The sequence below is a fragment of the Vulpes vulpes genome, chromosome 9, assembly GCF_048418805.1.
Source record: "Vulpes vulpes isolate BD-2025 chromosome 9, VulVul3, whole genome shotgun sequence".
NCBI classification, from domain to species: domain Eukaryota; kingdom Metazoa; phylum Chordata; class Mammalia; order Carnivora; family Canidae; genus Vulpes; species Vulpes vulpes.
Window position 1 is genome coordinate 52,177,631 of NC_132788.1, and position 21,671 is coordinate 52,199,301.

Below are 21,671 nucleotides of genomic sequence, written 5' to 3' on the forward strand. Positions count from 1 at the left end.
AGCAATATTTTTCTTTTCTTTTTTTAAGATTTTATTTATCCATTCATAGACACAGAGAGAGAGAGAGAGAGGCAGAGACACAGGCAGAGGGAGAGGGAGAAGCAGGCTCCATGCAGGGAGCCCGACGCAGGACTCGATCCCGGGTCTCCAGGATCACACCCCAGGCTGCAGGCAGCGGCAAACCACTGCGCCACCAGGGCTGCCCAGCAATATTTTTCTACATATGTCTTCTGGGCAAGGGAAACAAAAGTAAAAATAAACTATTGGGACTAAACCAAAATGAAAAGGGTTTCCATAATGAAGGAAACCATTAACAAATTGAAAAGGCAATGTACTGAATAGGAGAAGATATTTGCAAATAATATTTCTGATAAGGGATTAATACCAAAATATATTAAGATCTTGTGCAACTCAACACCAAAATACTCCATACAATCCAAATAAACAATGGGTAGAGGACCTGAGTAAAAATTTTTCCAAGAAGACATACATATGGCCAACAGACACATGAAAAGATGTTCAATATCACTAACCATCAAGAAAATGCAAATCAAAATCACAATGAGATTTCACCTTATACCTGTCAGAATGGCTAGAATAAAAAAGACAAGAAATAACAAATGTTGGCAAGAATGTGGAGAAAAAGGAATCCTTGTGTACTGTTGATGAGAATATAAGTTGGTGCAACTTACATTTGCACAATGGTGCAACCACTGTGAAAAATAGTATGGAATTTCCTCAAAAAAAATAATAGAATTACCATACAATTCAGTAATTCCATTGCTGAGTATTTATCCAAAGAATACAAAAACACTAATTTGAATTATTTCCAAAAGTCAAGATATGGAAGCAACCCAAATGCCCAACCATAGATAAATGGAAAAAGAGGTGGTATATAAATAGAATGTAATATTAGGGGAGGCGGGGCAAGATGGCGGGAGAGTAGGGTCCCCAAGTCACCCGTCCCCACCAACTTATTTAGATAACTCTCAAATCATCCTGAAAACCTATGAATTTGGCCTGAGATTTAAAGAGAGAACAGCTGGAATGCTACAGAGAGAAGAGTTTGCACTTCTAACAAGGTAGGAAGACAGAAAAAGAAAGAAAGAAAGAAAGAAAGAAAGAAAGAAAGAAAGAAAGAAAGAAGAAAGAAAGAAAGAAAGAAAGAAAGAAAGAAAGAAAGAAAGAAGAAAGAAAGAGAAAGAAAGAAGAAAGAAAGAGAGAAAGAAAGAAGAAAGAAGGAGAAAAAGAATCAAGTCGGGGAGGGCCCCCACGAGGAGCCAGGCTAAAGTCCTGCAGCGAGAGCCTCCAGGACAGGAAAGCCCCACCCTGCAGAAGCAAGAACTTTAAAAATCTGCACCGGATTCTTCCTGGACGCAAAGGCACATAGCAGGGAACTTGGGCAGGATCCAGGAGGGGATCCCAGTGGGGCCTTCAGGTTCCCGGGGTCACTAACAGAGGAAGTGTGCCCCAGGGGAGCGCACACCACACCCTGCGCACTGAGCTCGGTAAAAGATGGAGCGAGCCCGGCAGGGCCTCAGGAGCAGCTCAGGCGGTGGCTCCAGGGGGAAGGGGCTGTGTGCCCCTGGAGCATGATTCTAGCAGTATAGGCCCCAGATCCCAGGGCACCAGGGGACACAACCCAGGATCCTGCGCTCCGCAGGGGACAGGCGGAGGTGGGGAGGGCACAGGACAGGGGGACACTCCAGCTGTGGGGTGCCCCCGAGCTGTGCAGATCAGCGATCCCACCCCCCACCCCTGGAGCATCCAGGCCAGTGCAGACTGGGAGACTGCGGTAGTTACTGCGGGAGCTGACTCCAGGGCTGGAAAGCTGGCCGCCACCAGTGGGGTTGTTCCTACTGGTGTCACCCTGTGCCTGAGATGGAACAGGGCTGCCAGGGAACAGAGGCCTCACATGATAGCTCCCACTGAGCCTTGCACCTGGTGGAGGGGCAGGGCAGCTCCCCCAGGTGCACACACCTGAGAATCAGCAGAGCAGTCCCCTCCCCCAGAAGACCAGCTGGAAGAACAGGGGAAGAGCAAGTTCTCCACCGAGCAGTGCTGAAAGCTCCAGGGGAAGTCAAGGGATTTACAGTGTATAGAACCAGAGGATACCCCTCCTTGTTTTGTTTTCTTTTTTCTTTTTTCTTTTTTTTCTTTCCTTTTTCCAGTACAACTCATTTTTAGCCACTCTGCACTGAGCAGAATGACTAGAAAGAAGAATTCACCACAAAAGAAAGAATCAGAAACAGTCCTCTCTCCCACAGTTACAGAATTTGGATTACAATTCAATGTCAGTAAGCCAATTCAGAAGCACAATTATAAAGCTACTGCTGGATCTGGAAAAAAGCATAAAGGATTCAAGAGACTTCCTGACTGCAGAATTTAGATCTAATCAGGCCAAAATTAAAAATTATTTAAATGAGATGCAATCCAAACTGGAGGTCCTAACGACGAGGGTTAATGAGGTAGAAGAAAGAGTGAGTAACATAGAAGACAAGTTGATGGCAAGGAAGGAAGTTGAGGAAAAAAGAGAAAAACAATTAAAAGACCATGAGGAAAGGTTAAGGGCAATAAATGACAGCCTCAGAAGGAAAAATCTATGTTTAATTGGGGTTTCAGAGGGTGCTGAAAGGGACAGAGGACCAGAAAGCGTATTTGAACAAATCATAGCTGAGAACTTCCCTAACTTGGGGAGAGAAACAGGCATTCAGATCCAGGAGATAGATCCTCCCCCCCAAAAATCAATAAAAACCATTCAACACCCCAACATTTAATAGTGAAACTTGCAAATTCCAAAGATAAAGAGAAGATCCTTAAAGCAGCAAGAGACAAGAGATCCCTAACTTAAATGGGGAAAAATATTAGATTGACAGCAGACCTCTCCACAGAGACCTGACAGGCCAGAAAGGGCTGGCCGGATATACACAGGGTACTAAGTGAGAAGAACATGCAGCCAAGAATACTCTATCCAGCAAGGATCTCATTCAGAATAGAAGGAGAGATAAAGAGCTTCTAAGATAGGCAGAAACTGAAAGAATATGTGACCACCAAACCAGCTCTGCAAGAAATATTAAAGGGGACTCTGTAAAACAAAGAGGAAGTCCAAAGAAATAACCCACAAAAACAAGGACTGAATAGGTATAATGAAGACACTAAGTTCATATCTTTCAATAGTAACTCTGAACATGAATGGGCTTAATAATCCCATCAAAAGACAAAGGTTTCAGACTGGATAAAAAAGCAAGACCCATCTATTTGCTGTCTACAAGAGACTCATTTTATTTTATTTATTTATTTATCTTTTTATTTTTTATTTTTTAAGAGACTCATTTTAGACCTAAGGACACTTACAGCCTGAAAATAAAAGGTTGGAGAACCATTTACCATTCAAATGGTCCTCAAAAGAAAGCAGAGGTAGCCATCCTTACATCAGATAAATTAAAGTTTATCCCAAAGACTGTAGTAAGAGATGAAGAGGGACACTATATCATACTTAAAGGATCTATCCCACAAGAAGACCTAAAAATCATGAATATTTATGCCCCTAATGTGGAAGCTGCCAAGTATATCAATCAATTAATAACCAAAGTTAAGATATACTTAGATAATAATACACTTATACTGGGATACTTCAACATGGCACTTTCTGCAAATGACAGATCTTCTAAGCACAACATCTCCAAAGAAACAAGAGCTTTAAATGATACACTGGATCAGATGCATTTCACGGATATATGCAGAACTTTGCATTGGAACTTAACTGAATACATATTCTTCTCAAGTGCACATGGAACTTTCTCCAGAATAAACCACATACTGGGTTACAAATCAGGTCTTAACCAATACCAAAAGATTGGGAGTGTCCTCTACATATTTTCAGACGACAATGCTTTGAAACTAGAACTGAATCACAAGAAGAAATTTGGCAGAAACTCAAACATGTAGAGGTTACAGAGCATCCTAATAAAAGACGAATGAGTCAACCAGGAAATTAGAGAGGAATTAAAAAGATTCTTGGAAACTAATGAAATTGGAGATACAACCATTCAAAATCTTTGGGATATAGCAAAGCAAAAGCAGTCCTGAGAGGGAAATACATTGCAAGACAAGCATCCCTCAAAAAATTGGAAAAAACTCAAATACACAAGCTAACCTCACACCCAAAGGAAATGGAGAAAGAACAGCAAATAAAACCTACACCAAGCCGAAGAAGAGAGATGATAAAGATTTGAGCAGAACTCAATGAAAAAGAGACAAGAAGAACTGCAGAACAGATCAACAAAACAAGGAGTTTGTTCTTTGAAAGAATTAATAAGATAGATAAATCATTAGCCAGCCTTATTAAAAAGAAAAAAAGACTCAAATTAATAAAATCATGAATGAAAGTGGAGAGATCACCATCAATACCAAGGAAATACAAACTATTTTAAAAACATATTATGAGCAGCTTTACACCAATCAATCAGGCAATCTAGAAGAAACGGATGCATTTCTGGAAAACCAAAAATTACCAAAACTCGAACAGGAAGAAATAGAAAACCTGAACAGGCCGATAACCAGGGAGGAAATTGAAGTAGTCATCAAAAAGCTGCCAAGACACAAAAGTCCAGGGCCAGATGGCTTCCCAGGGGAATTCTATCAAACGTTTAAAGAAGAAACCATACCTATTCTACTAGAGCTGTTCCGAAGGATAGAAAGAGATGGAATACTTCCAAACTCGTTTTGTGAGGCCAGCATCACCTGATTCCAGAACCAAACCCCCCCCAAAAGGAGAATTATAGACTAATATCCTTGATGAGGACAGATGCAAAAATTTTTAACAAGATACTAGCCAAGAGGATCCAACAGTACATTAAGAAGATTATTCACCATGACCAAGTGGGATTTATCCTTGGGATGCAAGTTTGGTTCAACTCACGTAAAACAATCAACATGACAGATCATATAAACAAGAGAAAAAACAAAACCATATGATCCCCTCAATAGATGCAGAGAAAGGATTAGACACAATACAGCACCATTCCTGATCAAAACTCTTCAGAGTGTAGGATAGAGGGGACCTTCCTCAGCATCTTAAAAGCCATCTACGAAAAGCCCACAGCCAATATCATTCTCAATCAGGAAACACTGAGACCTTTCCCCTAAGATCAGGAACATGACAGGGATGTCCACTCTCACCACTGCTATTCAACATAGTACTAGAAGTCCTAGCCTCAGCAATCAGGCAACGAGAAATAAAAGGCATTCAAATTGGCAAAGAAGAAGTCAAACTCTCCCTCTTCACAGATGACATGATACTGTACATAGAAAGCCCAAAAGACTCCACCCCAAGATTGCTAGAACTCATACAGGAATTCAGCAGTGTGGCAGGATACAAAATCAATTTTCAGAATGCAGTGGCATTTCTATACACTAACAGTGAAGAAAGAGAAATTAAGTAGTCAATCCCATTTACAATTGCACCCCAAACCATAAGATAAACCTAGGAATAAACCTAACCAAAGTGGTAAAGGATCTATACCCTAACAACTACAGAACATTTCTGAAAGAAATTGAGGAAGACACAAAGAGATGGAAAAATATTCCATGCTCATGATTGGAAGAATAAATACTGTCAAATGTCTATGCTAACCAGGGCAATTTACTCGTTCAATGCAATCCCCATCAAAATACCATGGACTTTGCTCACAGAGTTGGAACAAATAATCTTAAGATTTGTGTGGAACCAGAAAAGACCCTGGATAGCCAGGGGAATATTCAAAAAGAAAACCAGAGCTGGAGGCATCACAAGACCAGATTTCTTTTTTTTTTTTTAAGATTTTTATTATTTATTCGAGAGAGAGAGAGAGAGAGAGAGAGAAGCATAGACACAGGCAGAGGGAGAAGCAGGCTCCATTCAGGGAGTCTGACATGGGACTCTATCCTGGGTCTCCAGAATCAGGCCCTGGGCTGAAGGCAGTGCTAAACCACTGCCCACAAGACCAGATTTCAAGCTGTATTACAAAGCTGTGGTCATCAAGACAGTGTGGTACTGGCACAAAACCAGACACATAGCTCAATGGAACAGAACAGAGAACCCAGAAATGGGCCCTCAACTCTATGGTCAACTAATATTCAACAAAGCAGAAAAGACTATCCACTGGGAAAAGGACAGTCTCTGCAATAAATGGTGCTGGGAAAATTGGACAGCCACGTGCAGAAGAATGAAACTAGACCATTCTCTTACACCAGACACAAAGATAAACTCAAAACTGTTGAAAGATCTAAATGTGAGACAAGAATCCATCAAAATCCTAGAGGGGAACACAGGCAGCACCCTTTTTGAACTTGGCCACAGCAACTTCTTGCAAGATACATCCATGAGGGCAAAGGAATCAAAAGCAAAAATGAACTATTGAGACTTAATGAAGATAAAAAGCTTCTGCAGAGCAAAAGAAACAGTCAACAAAACTAAAAGACAGCCTACAGAATGGGAGAAGATATTTGCAAATGACATATCAGATGAAGGGCTGGTACCCAAGATCTATAAAGAACTTATTAAGGCACTTAGTGCTGGGCTGCTCAGTGGTTTGGCACCTGCCTTCAACCCTGTGTGTGATTCTGGAGACCCAGGATCAAGGCCCACATCTGGCTCCCTGCGTGGAGCTGGCTTCTCTCTCCTCTGTGTGTCTCTCATGAATAAATAAATAAAATATTTTAAAAAGAACTTATCATACTCAACAGCAAAGAAAGAAAAAATCCAGTCAAGAAATGGGCAAAAGACATGAACAGATATTTCACAGAGGAAGACATAGACATGGCCAACAAGCACATGAGATAATGCTCCACATCACCTGCCATCAGGGAAATACAAATCGAAACCATAATGAGATACCACCTCACACTAGTGAGAATGGTTAAAATTAGCAAGACAGGAAACAACAAATATTAGACAGGATGTGGAGAAAGGGAACCCTCTTGCACTGCTGGTGGGAATGTGAACTGGTACAGTCACTCTGGAAAGCTGTATGGAGGTTCCTCAAAGAGTTAGTAATAGAGTATCTTACAACCCGGCGATTGCACTACTGGGGTATTACACCAAAGATACAGATGCAGTGAAACACCAGGACACCTGCACCCCAATGTTTATAGCAGCAATGTCTACAATAGCCAAACTGTGGAAGGAGGCTTGGTGCCCATTGAAAGATGATGGATAAATAAGATGTGGTCTATATATACAATGGGATATTAGCCATCAGAAATGGTGAATACCCACCATTTGCTTCAATGTGGGTGGAACTGGAGGGTATTATGCTGAATGAAGTAAGCCAATTGGAAAAGGACAATCATTATATGGTTTCACTCATATGGGGAATATAAAACATAGTGAAAGGGAAAGGAGAGAAACATATAGGGGAAAGGAGAGAAAATGTGTGGGAAAAATGTGAGGGTGACAAAACATGAGAGACTTCTAAGTCTGGGGAACGAACAAGGGGTAGTGGAAGGGGAGGTGGGCAAAGGGATGGGTGACTGACTGGGTGACAGGCACTGGGGGGGCACTTGACAGGATGGAAACTGAGTGTTATACTATATGTTGGCTAATCGAACTCCAAAAAAATAAAAAAATAAATACAAAAGCAAAGTGGTTGGTGCCAAAGGAAAGGAGGTGAGGCTTTGGATAAAATTGGCAAAGGGAAGTGGCACATAAATGCTTCCAGTTATAGAATAAGTTAAGGGGATGAAAGGTACAGCACAAGGAATATAGTCAATGGTATTGTAATCAAAGGTAATGTAAAAGCACTACATAGTGACAGATGGTAGCTGCACTTGTTGGGAGTGTAGCATAACATATAGACTTGTCAAATTACTATATCATACCCCTGAAAGCAATGTAACATTGTGTATCAACTATACTTAAAAAAAATTTTTTTAATAAAAAATATTGAGTAGTGTGGCATAAAGAACTCAGAAACAGTCCCAAACACTATCAAAACGTGGCATATGACTGAGAAGGGATTATAAATCAGAGGGGAATAAATGAGCATGTGATAGATGGTATTAGGACTTGTCTATCCATATGAAAAAGACTTCCTCCCCAAATCACAATTATATTTAAAAACTAAATGTAAAAAATAAAACGTTATTATTTTATAAAGCATAATACCTTCACTCCCTCAGTTTTCTTAAACATGATCAAAAGAAAGCACAAGCCACACACACATACATACACAAAAAGACTGATAAATTTCACTCCATTCAAAATTATAAATATTTCTTTCTATATGACAAATCATAATCAAATTAAAAGGCAGCACATAGGAAATATTTGTAATATAAACTACTAAGGGAAAAAACAGCATCCATTTTTTATGGCTGAGTAATATCCCATTGTGTGTGTAGACACACACACACACATACACACACACCGCATATCTCCTTCATCCATTGATCTACTCATGGACATTTGAGTTTCTTCTATAACTTGGCTATTGTAAATAATGTTGAATAAACATAGGGTGCATAGATCTTTTCAAATTAGTATTTTCATTTTAACATTGCATGTCAACTATACTAAAAAAATTAGCATCCAGTTTATTTAAAGCAGTCCTATAAATAAAAAATAAAATATTTTGATTATCATAATACTACTGGTAATGTGCAGGCACCAACCATCAAGAATGAGCAAAACCAGTATGAGGAAGGGGAGGTGGGTGGCGGGGTTAACTGGGTGATGGGTACTGAGGAAGGCTTTTGATGGGATGAGCATTGGGTGTTATACTATATGCTGGCAAATCAAACTTCAATTAAAAAAAAAGAGAACCTCCCCCAAAATGAATAAGTTAGTCTACACCTATACTAGGGAGACCATTGTACTATTAATAAAACATGAAATTAAAAAAAAAAAAACTTGAAAAAAGAGGCTACTCTGGTGCATACCGGCTGAATACCAGCTTGCCAAATAATCCTACAGGAGAATCAATGAAACGCATGTGAAAACAGAGTAACTGAAGTCCCTTCTCAGAAAAAAATTAAAAATGAAATTTGAAATGAAGTTTCTCTTTCAAGCAGGGAATTAGCTTTAATTAAAAGAAAACTGAAGTTGATTGCTTGGATTATAGTATTTTAGGTTGAGCTACTTGAAATGACTATGTTTATAATTAAAAGAGTAAAAAACTGGCAATTCCTTATGGCTTCACTTCTACAGTCTTCATTTATGCATGGTATGGAAATTGAATATTCAGAATATTTCAACCTGTAGAGTGAAAGATAGAAGCTATCTATCTACTAATTCATGGGCTTGAAACTTATTTTCAGGTAAGACTAAAACTTGATTCTACTCAATTATAATAAGGCAATTTTAAAGTATTGTATTTTCCTGGAATGCAATAAAAAACTGTTTTCTAGCCTACCAAAAATGCAATTCTTGGTCAAAAATAGTGAAATATGCTTAGATGATTATTAAAAGCCTAAAGCTGAATGAGAGAAAATCTAACTCAATTTAAATTGAATGAATTTACACTTTTTTTCCATTTTACCTCACCAAAATCAGCTCCTTTGTATCCCTACACTATAAAAATTCCACTATAATTTTTGGGTTTTGCAATAGCATTACTGTTGGCTCCTTAAACTTCAAAAAGTTCTCACAAAGTTTAAGAATAATCTTAAGTAAAAGCGTTCTAACAGTTTCTAAAATTACACATTTTTATTTTCATAGATATTTTGGGAAATCAAAAATGAAGAAACCCAAGTAGTCAGTAAACAAAAAATATGCTCAACCTTCCTTAGTTTTGTTCTTCCTTTCTTTATTCTTTACCTTCCACCCTCCCCTCCTTCCTCTTTCCTTCCTTTCCTTCAGTCTTGAAGCTGACATAAAAAAATGTCAACAATTTTTTAAAAGATTTATTTATGTATTTGAGACAAAGCAGAGTAGGGGGCAGTAGGGCAGAGGGAGAAAGAAACTCAAGCAGACTCCGTGCACTGAGCACAGAACCTGGCAAGGGACTCAATCTCATCACCCTGAGACTGTAACCTGAGCTGAAACCAAGAGTCAGACACTTAACCACCGTGCCACCTAGGTGCACCCCAAAGATTTTAACAACTATTAATACTAACATCAGTTTGTATCGGTTCTTGTACTTTAATGTATTAATATTTATTTAGAAAAAGAGAAATTAAAAAAAAAAGTTTTTACCTTTGCCTCCCTTACAATGAATCGCTACGATGTTTTCGTCATCTTGAGCCATCCACTCATCTACTTCCTTAGTGAATGCCACCATCTCACTGATTTCAAATGTAAAATTTTTAGTTGAATTAAAATACATCAAAAAAATCCAGCCCAGTGTATTTAGCTTTCTTCTGACAGTCATCTTGGCATAAAACTTACCTTAGAGTGGGAACATTGTGATCATCAATTTTGACTCGCCGGACCCTGTAATGGAAGTTCTTAGGGTCATAAGCTCTTTCACCTAAAATAAATGATATTTATGTCATATATCTATGCCTAATAAACATAGTAAATAATCAAGGTATGAAGTTCTATTTTTTTCTTATAAATTCCTTATCCGCCTTTATCTTTGTAAAAGATTTTATTTATTTATTCATGAGAGACACACAGAGAGAGAAAGAGAGGCAGAGACACAGGCAGAGAGAGAAGTAGGCTCCATGCAGGGAGCCCGACGTGGGACTCGATCCCAGGACTCCAGGATCACACCCCGGGCTGAAGGCAGGCGCTAAACCATTGAGCCACCCAGGGATCTCCCTTATCCACCTTTAAAGCAAGCTTTCTGACTGGCTCTTACTGCTTTATTTTTCAGAATATTAAGAGTCTGAAAAACAGAGATAGTAGTAGTTTGTCCATCTTGAGTAACCTAAGCCCAACTTATTTGGGTTTAACAGGCCTTACTTTTAATTTTCCAGCAGGCTACATCATATTATCATACATATAATAGATAGACACCACAGAGCAGAAGTAAATGTGGCCAACCAGACTGCTTGCCTCCTGAAACTGTCTGTTTAATATACAGGAAGAGGAAAAGTCAAAACACACAAAGTAGTAAGCCAGGATATAATCTATTTTTTTTATAAAAGGTTTTGCTCTTGGAGCATATTTTCCCTTGTTTATTGACTCCTTGGATTTTTTTCATTTGAGTATTGCTCTCCTTACACTTCACTCCTAGTGAATTAGAAAATATATTTGTTGAATTGTCTGTCTTCAAAACACAAGGTGGCAGGAAAAACAGAAGTATTTTCCTAAACCTAATACCACTAGAGCAGATTTTGCCCAAAATGGATCTGCTGCCACTGGAGCCTCCTGCCTCCCCCACAGGGTATTTATGCTATTGAGCTATTTTTTCCTACAAAATAGAGCCAGTGCAAGATGGAGATTTTAAACTCATTTCCCACCACCCACCAAATACTTATGATTAAATGAAATGTAAAAACTGAAACATCTTATATGTAGTGATCTGTTTTCTATCAATAGTAGCAAAGTATCTGCGCATGTACATACTGCATAGATTATAGACTTGATAGTGGTCTTGATGTTTGGTATCTAGGAACCGCACAACTTCCTAGAACAAATAGACACATATCATATATAAATCCACATGGCACCAATTTAAGCCATTCTTTAGGAGTAAGCCAAAATGGTCATTACATTTTATTCACTTGTCCTTCACTTAGCACCTTTTAGGGAAGACTTAGGGAATAGAGTATGTACATTCCAATCCTATCTCACCCACTGACGGTTTTAAAAAAGCGCACAATGTGTCCCGGGGATAAATCCTACTTGGTCATGGTGAATAATTTTCTTAATGTGTTGTTGGATCCTATTGGCTAGTATCTTGTTGAGAATTTTTGCATCCATGTTCATCAGGGATATTGGTCTGTAATTCTCCTTTTTGGTGGGGTCTTTGTCTGGTTTCGGAATTAAGGTGATGCTGGCCTCGCCTACTTTAAAGAAAAAAGGGCACCTGGGTGGCTCAGTGGTTGAGTGTCTGCCTTTGGCTCAGGGTGTGATCCTGGGGCCCTGGGATCGAGTCCTGCATCAGGCTCCCCACAGGGAGTCTGCTTCTCCCTCTGCCTGTGTCTCTGCCTCTCTGTGTGTCTCTCAAGAATAAATAAAATCTTTAAAAATAAAAAAGAAAAAAAAAAGCGCACAATGTTGTACTTGACTACTCTGATTAACCTCTAACTATAAATACACATTGCTTAAAGCTACCAGAGATAGTTAACTAGCCATAAGTAAATTTGTTCCAAATTTTGAATTCACAGTAATATATGTTTCTTATCTAGATATGTTTTCTGGATAGGTTTTCTTATTTATATTTTTTAAAGAAAAGATGTATTTAGAAAATGAGAGAGCACACATGAGCAGGGGGAAGGGCAGAGGAAGAGGGAGAAAGAATCTCCAGCAGACTTCCTGCTGAGTGCAGAGCCTGATACAGGGTTCTATCCCACGACCCTGAGATTATGACCTGAGCTAAAACCAAGAGTCACAGGCTCAACCAACTGAGTCACTCAGGCACTGCAATAGATAGATTTTTAAGATAATGATCTGGATATTACAATCTTCCTATGCACCATTTAAATGAATAAAAGATTCAAAACTGTATGATATGATTGTGTGTGTATATATGCATGATAGAAAAAGATAAATATATTAAATTTTAGTTAAGTGGTAGCAATATGGAGATTTTTTTGGATCTCCTGCATATTTTCTAAAGTGAATACATATGTTTGTGTATGTGCATATATGTATATATATACACACACAAATATATGCACATATGCATAACTTTTCAAATAAGAAATAGTGATTTAAAAAACAGTTACTATCACCATAACCAATACAATATTTTCAGCAAATTTATCCATCTGAAACATACACACATGTGCATGTGTCTCTCTCTGTACAACAACAAAATGACTAAAAAAGCTAAAAAATTGATGAGTATAGAACCCTGAGTCATGTTTACTAGCTTCATATTAAGAAAAAGATATCAAAATGATCAATTGGTTAAATTATCAGGAGGAAATAGTCAAAAAGGTGAACTGTGAGTCTGCATAATGTTGGAATGGGGAAATAAATAGACTCATACACATCAAAATTCATGAGATCCTTCACACTAAATAAAATGCAGATAGATTGAGGAATAAGATCTAAAAAAAACCCCACAAATATCTCTAAGAAGTGAACATTAATCAATTCTTTTGATAAGGAAAAACAAAGTGTTGAATCAATGGAAGATCAACAGATTTAGGTTCAACTTTATAAAAATTTGAAATTTCTGTTAAAAAAATGGTACATATAACAAACACATAACAGAGGAGAATAATTTTCAGTAAAATTGAGTGAAGAGGACTATGTCTAGTATCTATAAACTAGTTATGCTAGTATAAACTAGTAACTCATAACAGTCTCTGTGTGTTCACACAATATTAACAGAATAGTTTACACTTGATGTGATTGTTTATCAGCACATTCCTTGATTTGAAGATGAAGATACATCCTCATTGCTTGCATGTGGTGGCGGCACTGGCCAAACTTGACACTTCCACCATAGTGCTTGCTTCTTCATTCCCACATATGTACAACTCTTGCTACTTCTAGGCAACATTTGACATTTATATTAGCAAATTTACCATGTGTGAAATCCTACTGTTTGCTCTGCATATTACTATTCATTGTTATTAAAAATCTAATCCTGCAAATTTACTCCCTCTTAAGAGTGAAGGGGAACCACATGACCACTTAGCATTCTCTCAGGAATTAATTGTTTCCATATCTGAATCTTGTATCCTTTAGTCTACCTGGATTTAATTTAGTTTGTAGATGGCTTTCATTTAAAATATAACAAAGGCATACTCTGTGTAGGATATGTTGTTATTAATTGAACATGTAAGCACCAACACAGCTCCACTGCCTAATTCTCAGTCTGCCCAGGTAGCTGTACAAATAGCTCAGACATGAACCTGCATTCAGACAAAAGATGAAAGTAAATAAATATTCATATGGATAGTAGATATGATTTTTGAGGTAGTTTATAATTCATGAATTTTATAAAAACTGATGATTTATTACCTCTTCTTCACATATGCTAATTAAAAATGGTAAAAAGATCATGGCTTATAAGAACTTTTTCAGAATCCCAAGGAGATAAGTGTTAAGAACTGGAAAAAACTCTACCTCAGTGGTCTAGAGAACACCCTAGAAGTCAAGAGTAATGTTTTTGCTTTGATTTATATGCTAAGTGAAGTTTGTGGCTTTTTAACACCCCAGCCAATAGTGTTGCTAAATTTATATTTATCACACCAATCTACAAAAGGAAAATGAATCAATTTAGACAAGTGGTAATTAACTCACAGTTCTCAGCTCAACCTACTGAAAAGCAATTTTGGCAAAGGATACTTTATTTCTAGAGATGGATTCTGGCAATTTGAGGGTGGCTATCCTGAAGTGCCATAATCCATCCAATGGACCCTGGTCAAATTACTCCATAATTCTTCACATTATGGAATGGATAAAGTCATTTCCACATTAAATAGAGGTTTGGAAGATTTCCCAAAATTGGTCAGGGGAGTAGAATCATGTCTTACCTATAAATAGCATAACCTAGATAAGATATGGTTCACACTCTCCTCTTTAAGACCTTTTGAACATTTACAAACTGATTTTATTTGACTGCCCAAGTCTCAAGACTATGAATATATACTAGTTACTGTTCATAATTTTTTGCATGCATAGAAAAGTTTCCTCGCCTTAGAATAAAAAAAAAATGATTTCCTTAATGATCCAAATGCTTTATCCTCCCTGCATCTACCTTGTAGTGCTCTTGTACTTCAATATTGGGCTCTATCACATGAGTGGATTTGGTCAATGGAATGACATAGAGCAGGCGATTGCAAAAGCCCTTGTAAGAGTCTACTCTAGCTTTTGCCTTTTGCCATTATATGAACTCATCCGACTAGCCTAATGGAGGATGAAAACATGTGGAGCAGATAAGAGTTACCCCAGGTAAGGTCATTCCTCAATATCTTTTAAGATTTGTGAAAAGCCCACAGCAAATATAATTTTCAATCAGGAAACACTGAGACCTTTCCCCTAATATCAGGAACACGACAGGGACGTCCACTCACAACACTGCTATTCATTTTTTTAAAATAATAACTTTATTTTTTATTGGTGTTCACTTTGCCAACATACAGAATAACACCCAGTGCTCATCCCCTCAAGTGCCCCCCTCAGTGCCCATCACCCATTCACCTCACCCCCCGCCCTCCTCCCCTTCCACCACCCATAGTTCGTTTCCCAGAGTTAGGAGTCTCTATGTTCTGTCTCTCTTTCTGATATTTCCTACCCATTTCTTCTCCCTTCCCTTCTATTCCCTTTCACTATTATTTATATGAATAATGAATGAGAACATATAATGTTTGTCCTTCTCCGATCGACTTACTTCACTCAGCATAATACCCTTCAGTTCCATCCACGTTGAAGCAAATGGTGGGTATTTGTCGTTTCTAATGGCTGAGTAATATTCCATTGTATACATAAACCACATCTTCTTTATCCATTCATCTTTCGATGGACACCGAGGGTCCTTCCACAGTTTGGCTATTGTGGACATTGCTGCTAGAAACTTCGGGGTGCAGGTGTCCCGGCGTTTCATTGCATCTGAATCTTTGGGATAAATCCCCAACAGTGCAATTGCTGGGTCGTAGGGCAGGTCTATTTTTGACTCTTTGAGGAACCTCCACACAGTTTTCCAGAGTGGCTGCACCAGGTCACATTCCCACAAAGAGTGCAGGAGGGTCCCCCTTTCTCCACATCCTCTCCAACATTTGTGGTTTCCTGCCTTGTTAATGTTCCCCATTCTCACTGGTGTGAGGTGGGATCTCATTGTGGTTTTGATTTGTATTTCCCTGATGGCAGATGCAGAGCATTTTCTCATGTGGGTCTTGACCATGTCTATATCTTCCTCTGTGAGATTTCTGTTCATGTCTTTTGCCCATTTCATGATTGGATTGTTTGTTTCTTTGCTGTTGAGTTTAATAAGTTCTTTATAGATCTTGGAAACTAGCCCTTTATCTGATACGTCATTTGCAAATATCTTCTCCCATTCTGTAGGTTGTCTTTTAGTTTTGTTGACTGTATCCTTTGCTGTGCAAAAGCTTCTTATCTTGATGAAGTCCCAATAGTTCACTTTTGCTTTTGTTTCTTTTGCCTTTGTGGATGTATCTTGCAAGAAGTTACTGTGGCCAAGTTCAAAAAGGGTGTTGCCTGTCTTCTCCTCTAGGATTTTGATAGAATCTTGTCTCACATTTAGATCTTTCATCCATTTTGAGTTTATCTTTGTGTCTGGTGCAAGGGAGTGGTCTAGTTTCATTCTTCTGCATGTGGATGTCCAATTTTCCCAGCACCATTTATTGAAGAAGCTGTTTTTCTTCCAGTGGATAGTCTTTCCTCCAATATTGAATATTAGTTGACGAAAAAGTTGAGGGTCCACGTCTGGGTTCTCTATTTTGTTCCATTGATCTATGATCTATACTCTAAAAACTATGGAACACTTCTGAAAGAAATTGAGGAAGACACAAAGAGATGGAAAAATATTCCATGCTCATGGATTGGCAGAATTAATATTGTGAAAATGTCAGTGTTCCCAGGGCAATTTACACATTTAATGCAATCCCTATCAAAATACCATGGACTTTCTTCAGAGAGTTGGAACAAATAATCTTAAGATTTGTGTGGAATTAGAAAAGACCCCGAATAGCCAGGGAAATTTTATTTTATTTTATTTTATTTTAATTTTTTAAATTTATTTATGATAGTCACAGAGAGAGAGAGAGAGAGGCAGAGACACAGGCAGAGGGAGAAGCAGGCTCCATGCACCGGGAGCCCGATGTGGGATTTGATCCCGGGTCTCCAGGATCGCACCCTGGGCCAAAGGCAGGCGCCAAACCGCTGCGCCACCCAGGGATCCCCAGCCAGGGAAATTTTAAAAAAGAAAACCATATCTGGTGGCATCACAATGCCAGATTTCAGGTTGTACTACAAAGCTGTAGTCATCAAGACAATGTGGTACTGGCACAAAAACCACTGCTATTCAACATAGTACTAGAAGTCCTAGCCTCAGCAATCAGGCAATGAGAAATAAAAGGCATTCAAATTGGCAAAGAAGAAGTCAAACTCTCCCTCTTCACAGATGACATGATACTGTACATAGAAAGCCCAAAAGACTCCACCCCAAGATTGCTAGAACTCATACAGGAATTCAGCAGTGTGGCAGGATACAAAATCAATTTCCAGAATGCAGTGGCATTTCTATACACTAACAATGGAGAAAGAGAAATTAAGTAGTCAATCCCATTTACAATTGCACCCCAAACCATAAGATAAACCTAGGAATAAACCTAACCAAAGCGGTAAAGGATCTATACCCTAACAACTACAGAACATTTCTGAAAGAAATTGAGGAAGACACAAAGAGATGGAAAAATATTCCATGCTCATGACTGGAAGAATAAATACTGTCAAATGTCTATGCTAACCAGGGCAATTTACTCGTTCAATGCAATCCCCATCAAAATATCATGGACTTTGCTCTCAGAGTTGGAACAAATAATCTTAAGATTTGTGTGGAACCAGAAAAGACCCTGGATAGCCAGGGGAATATTCAAAAAGAAAGCCAGAACTGGAGGCATCACAAGACCAGATTTCAAGCTGTATTACAAAGCTGTGGTCATCAAGACAGTGTGGTACTGGCACAAAACCAGACACATAGCTCAATGGAACAGAACAGAGAACCCAGAAATGGGCCCTCAACTCTATGGTCAACTAATATTCAACAAAGCAGAAAAGACTATCCACTGGGAAAAGGACAGTCTCTGCAATAAATGGTGCTGGGAAAATTGGACAGCCACGTGCAGAAGAATGAAACTAGACCATTCTCTTACACCAGACACAAAGATAAACTCAAAACTGTTGAAAGATCTAAATGTGAGACAAGAATCCATCAAAATCCTAGAGGGGAACACAGGCAGCACCCTTTTTGAACTTGGCCACAGCAACTTCTTGCAAGATACATCCATGAGGGCAAAGGAATCAAAAGCAAAAATGAACTATTGAGACTTAATGAAGATAAAAAGCTTCTGCAGAGCAAAAGAAACAGTCAACAAAACTAAAAGACAGCCTACAGAATGGGAGTTGATATTTGCAAATGACATATCAGATGAAGGGCTGGTACCCAAGATCTATAGCTTAGATCTTAGAGTTTGAACTTATCAAACTCAATAGCAAAGAAACCAAAATCCAGTCAAGAAATGGGCAGAAGGCATGAACAGAAATTTTACTAAACAAGACATACACATGGCCAGGAAAAATGAGAAAATGCTCCACATCACTTGCTATCAGGGAAATACAAATCAAAACCACACTGAGATACCACCTCACACCAGTGAGAATGGTGAAAATTAACAAGACAGGAAACAACAAAATTGAAGAGGATGTGGAGAAAGGGGAACCCTCTTGCACTGTTGGTGGGAATGTGAACTGGTACCGCCACTCTGGAAAACTGTGTGGAGGTTCCTCAAAGATGTAAAAAGAGGCAGCAATTACACTATTGAGTATCCCAAAGTAGATGCAGAGAAATGCCAGGACACCTGCACCCCAATGTTCATAGCAGCAATGTCCACAATAGCCAAACTGTGGACGGAGCCTTGGTGTGCATCGACAAATGAATGGATCAAGAAGATGTGGTCTATATATACAATGGACTATTACTCAGCCATTAGAAACGACAAATACTCATCATTTGCTTTGACGTGGATGGAACTGGAGGGTATTATGCTGAATGAAGTAAGTCAATTGGAGAAGGATAATTATTATATGGCTTCACTAATATGGGGAATATAAGAAATAGTGATAGGGATTATAAGGAAAAGGAGGGGAATCAATAGGGTAAAATTAGAGAGGGAGACAAACCGTGACAGACTCCTAATTCTGGGAAATGAACAAAGGGTTGCAGAAGGGGAGGTGGGTGGGAGGGTTGGGGTAACTGGGTGACGGGACTGACAGGGGCACTTGATGGGATAAGCATTGGGTGTTATACTATATGTTGGTAAATCTAATTTAAAAACAAATGAAAAAATTTTCAATAAAAAAATAGAATGTGTTTGAATTGAAATAACCATCAATTTAATATAGACTGATATATACTTAGAATGTTATATATAAACCTCATAGTAAACACAAACCCAAAACTGACAATAGATACACAAAAATAGAAAGTCAAGCATAACACTACATACAGTTATAATCAGAAGGAAAGAGAACAAGAGAAGAAGAAATAACAGAGAAAAACCACAAAAAAACCTGAAAACAATCAAAATGTCAATAAGTACATACTGAAAGTGATTACTGGGCAGCCTGGGTGGCTCAGCAGTTTAGCACCTGCCTTCAGCCCAGGGCGTGTCCCAGAGACCCCAGATGGAGTCCCACATCGGGCTCCCTGCATGGAGCCTGCTTCTCTCTCTGCCTGTGTCTCTGCGTCTCTCTCTCTCTCTCTCTCATGAATAAATAAATAAAATTTAAAAAAAAATAAAATAATTACTTACATGTTAAGTGCTCTAAATGCTCCAATCAAAAGGCATAGGGTGGCAGAATGGATAAAAACACAAGACTGATCTATGTGTTGCCTGGAAGACACTCATTTCAGATATAAGGACACACTCAGATTGAAAGTGAAAAGATGTAAAAGATATTTTATGCAAAAGGAAGTGAAAAAAAACCTCTATGTAACATTATTTATACCACACAAAGTAGACCTTAAAGACTAACAAGAGAAAAAGAAGGCCATTGTATAAGGATAATGGAACTAATTGAAGAAGACAACAGTTGTAATATCTATGCACCCAACAATGGAGCACCTAAATACTCAAAGCAAATATTAATAGACATAAAGGAAGAAAGAGTAAAACAACAATAGTAGGAGATATTAACACAGCACTTACATTAATAAGATAGATTATATAGGAAGAATAACAATAAGGAAAGAGTGTCTTTCCTTATTAAATATAATATAGATAAATATAGAACATGCCATGCAAAAAACAGAATACACATTCCTTTTATATACACACAGAAATTTTCCAAGATAGGTCAAATGTTAGGCCAAAACAAATCTCAATAAATTTAAAAAGATTGAATTATATCATGTATATTTTCCAGTCACAATGGAATGAAACAGAAATCAATCACAGGGAAAAAATTGGAAAACTAAACATGTGGAGGCTTACCAACATGCTACTAAACAACAGATGAGTTAACAAGGAAAATGAAGAGAAAATAAAAAAAAAATATGGAGACAAATAAAAAATGAAAGCACAATGGTCTGAAATCTTTGAGACCCAGAGAAAAGAGTTCTCAGAGGGATATTTATAGAGATAACAGCCAACCTGAAGAAATAAGAAAAACCTCAAACAGTCTAAATTTTATAGGTATACCTATAAAAACTACAAAAAGACAATGAAGCCCAAAATTAGTAGATGAAAAGATTTAATAAAAATCAGAGCAGAAATGAATGAGAGAGTCTTAAAGAACAGAAAAGACAATGAAACAGAGTTGATTCTTTCAAAAGATTTTTAAAGAATCAATCTCTAGCTAGACCAATCAAGAAAGAAAGCAAACAGGGGCACCTGGGTGGCTCAGCGGTTGAGCACCTGCCTTCAGCCCAGGGCGTGATCCTGGGATCCTGGGATCCAGTCCCACATCAGGCTCCCTGCAGGGAGCCTGCTTCTCCCTCTGCCTGTGTCTCTGCCTCTCTCTGTGTGTCTCTCTCATGAATAAATAAATACAATCTCTTAAAAAAAAAAAAGAAAAAAAAAAACAAACAAAACCAGAAACAAGAGAGGTAACAAAGAACACCATAGAGATACAAAGGATTATAACAGTAATACAAAAAATTATATGGCAACAAATCGGATAACCTAGGAAAAATAGATGGACTCCTAGAAGGGCACAATTTCCCTAAACTGAATCAGGAAGAAATACAAATTTGTAAACCAAACTATTGCTAACAGAATTGAATTGTTAACAACAACAACAACAACAAAAAACTCCCAACAGACCAATTCCAGGACCAGACAAAATTCAAAGGTGAATTTACCAATATGTATACAATGGAATATTAGCCATTAGAAACGACAAATACCCACCATTTGCGTCAACGTGGATGGAACTGGAGGATATTATGCTGAGTGAAATAAGTCAATCAGAGAAAAACAAACATTATATGGTCTTAGTCATTTGGGGAATATAAAAAATAGTGAAAGGGAATAAAGGGGAAAGGAGAGAAAATGAGTGAATATATCAGTGAGGGTGACAAAACATGAGAGACACCTACCTCTGGGAAACGAACAAGGGGTGGTGAAAGGGGAGGTGGGCGGGGGATTGGGGTGACTGGGTGATGGGCACTGGGGGGGGCACTGGCGGGATGAGCACTAGATGTTACGCTATATGTTGGCAAATTGAACTCCAATAAAAAAAATTGAAAAAAAGAAGAGTTAGTACCTATTATCTATTATTATCTATCTATTCTAAAAAATAACAAAAGAAGTATAGCTTCAAAGTACAGTCTATGAGGCCAGCATTTATTACCCTGATACCAAAACCAACAAATATACTACAAAAG

General features: G+C 38.2%; 1 protein-coding gene across 1 annotated transcript in view; it reads right to left on the reverse strand.

Moving 5' to 3' along the window:
• LOC112918548 (phosphatidylinositol 3,4,5-trisphosphate 3-phosphatase TPTE2-like) overlaps positions 1 to 21,671 on the reverse strand; it is an 83,989-nt gene that overhangs the window by 34,691 nt on the left and 27,627 nt on the right. The window contains exons 8-10 of the mRNA XM_025996599.2: positions 11,492 to 11,552; positions 10,367 to 10,448; positions 10,175 to 10,263 (exon numbers count right to left, since the gene is read on the reverse strand). Of these exons, the coding sequence (XP_025852384.1) occupies positions 10,175 to 10,263; positions 10,367 to 10,448; positions 11,492 to 11,552 (232 nt within the window). The remainder of the gene's footprint in view (positions 1 to 10,174; positions 10,264 to 10,366; positions 10,449 to 11,491; positions 11,553 to 21,671) is intronic.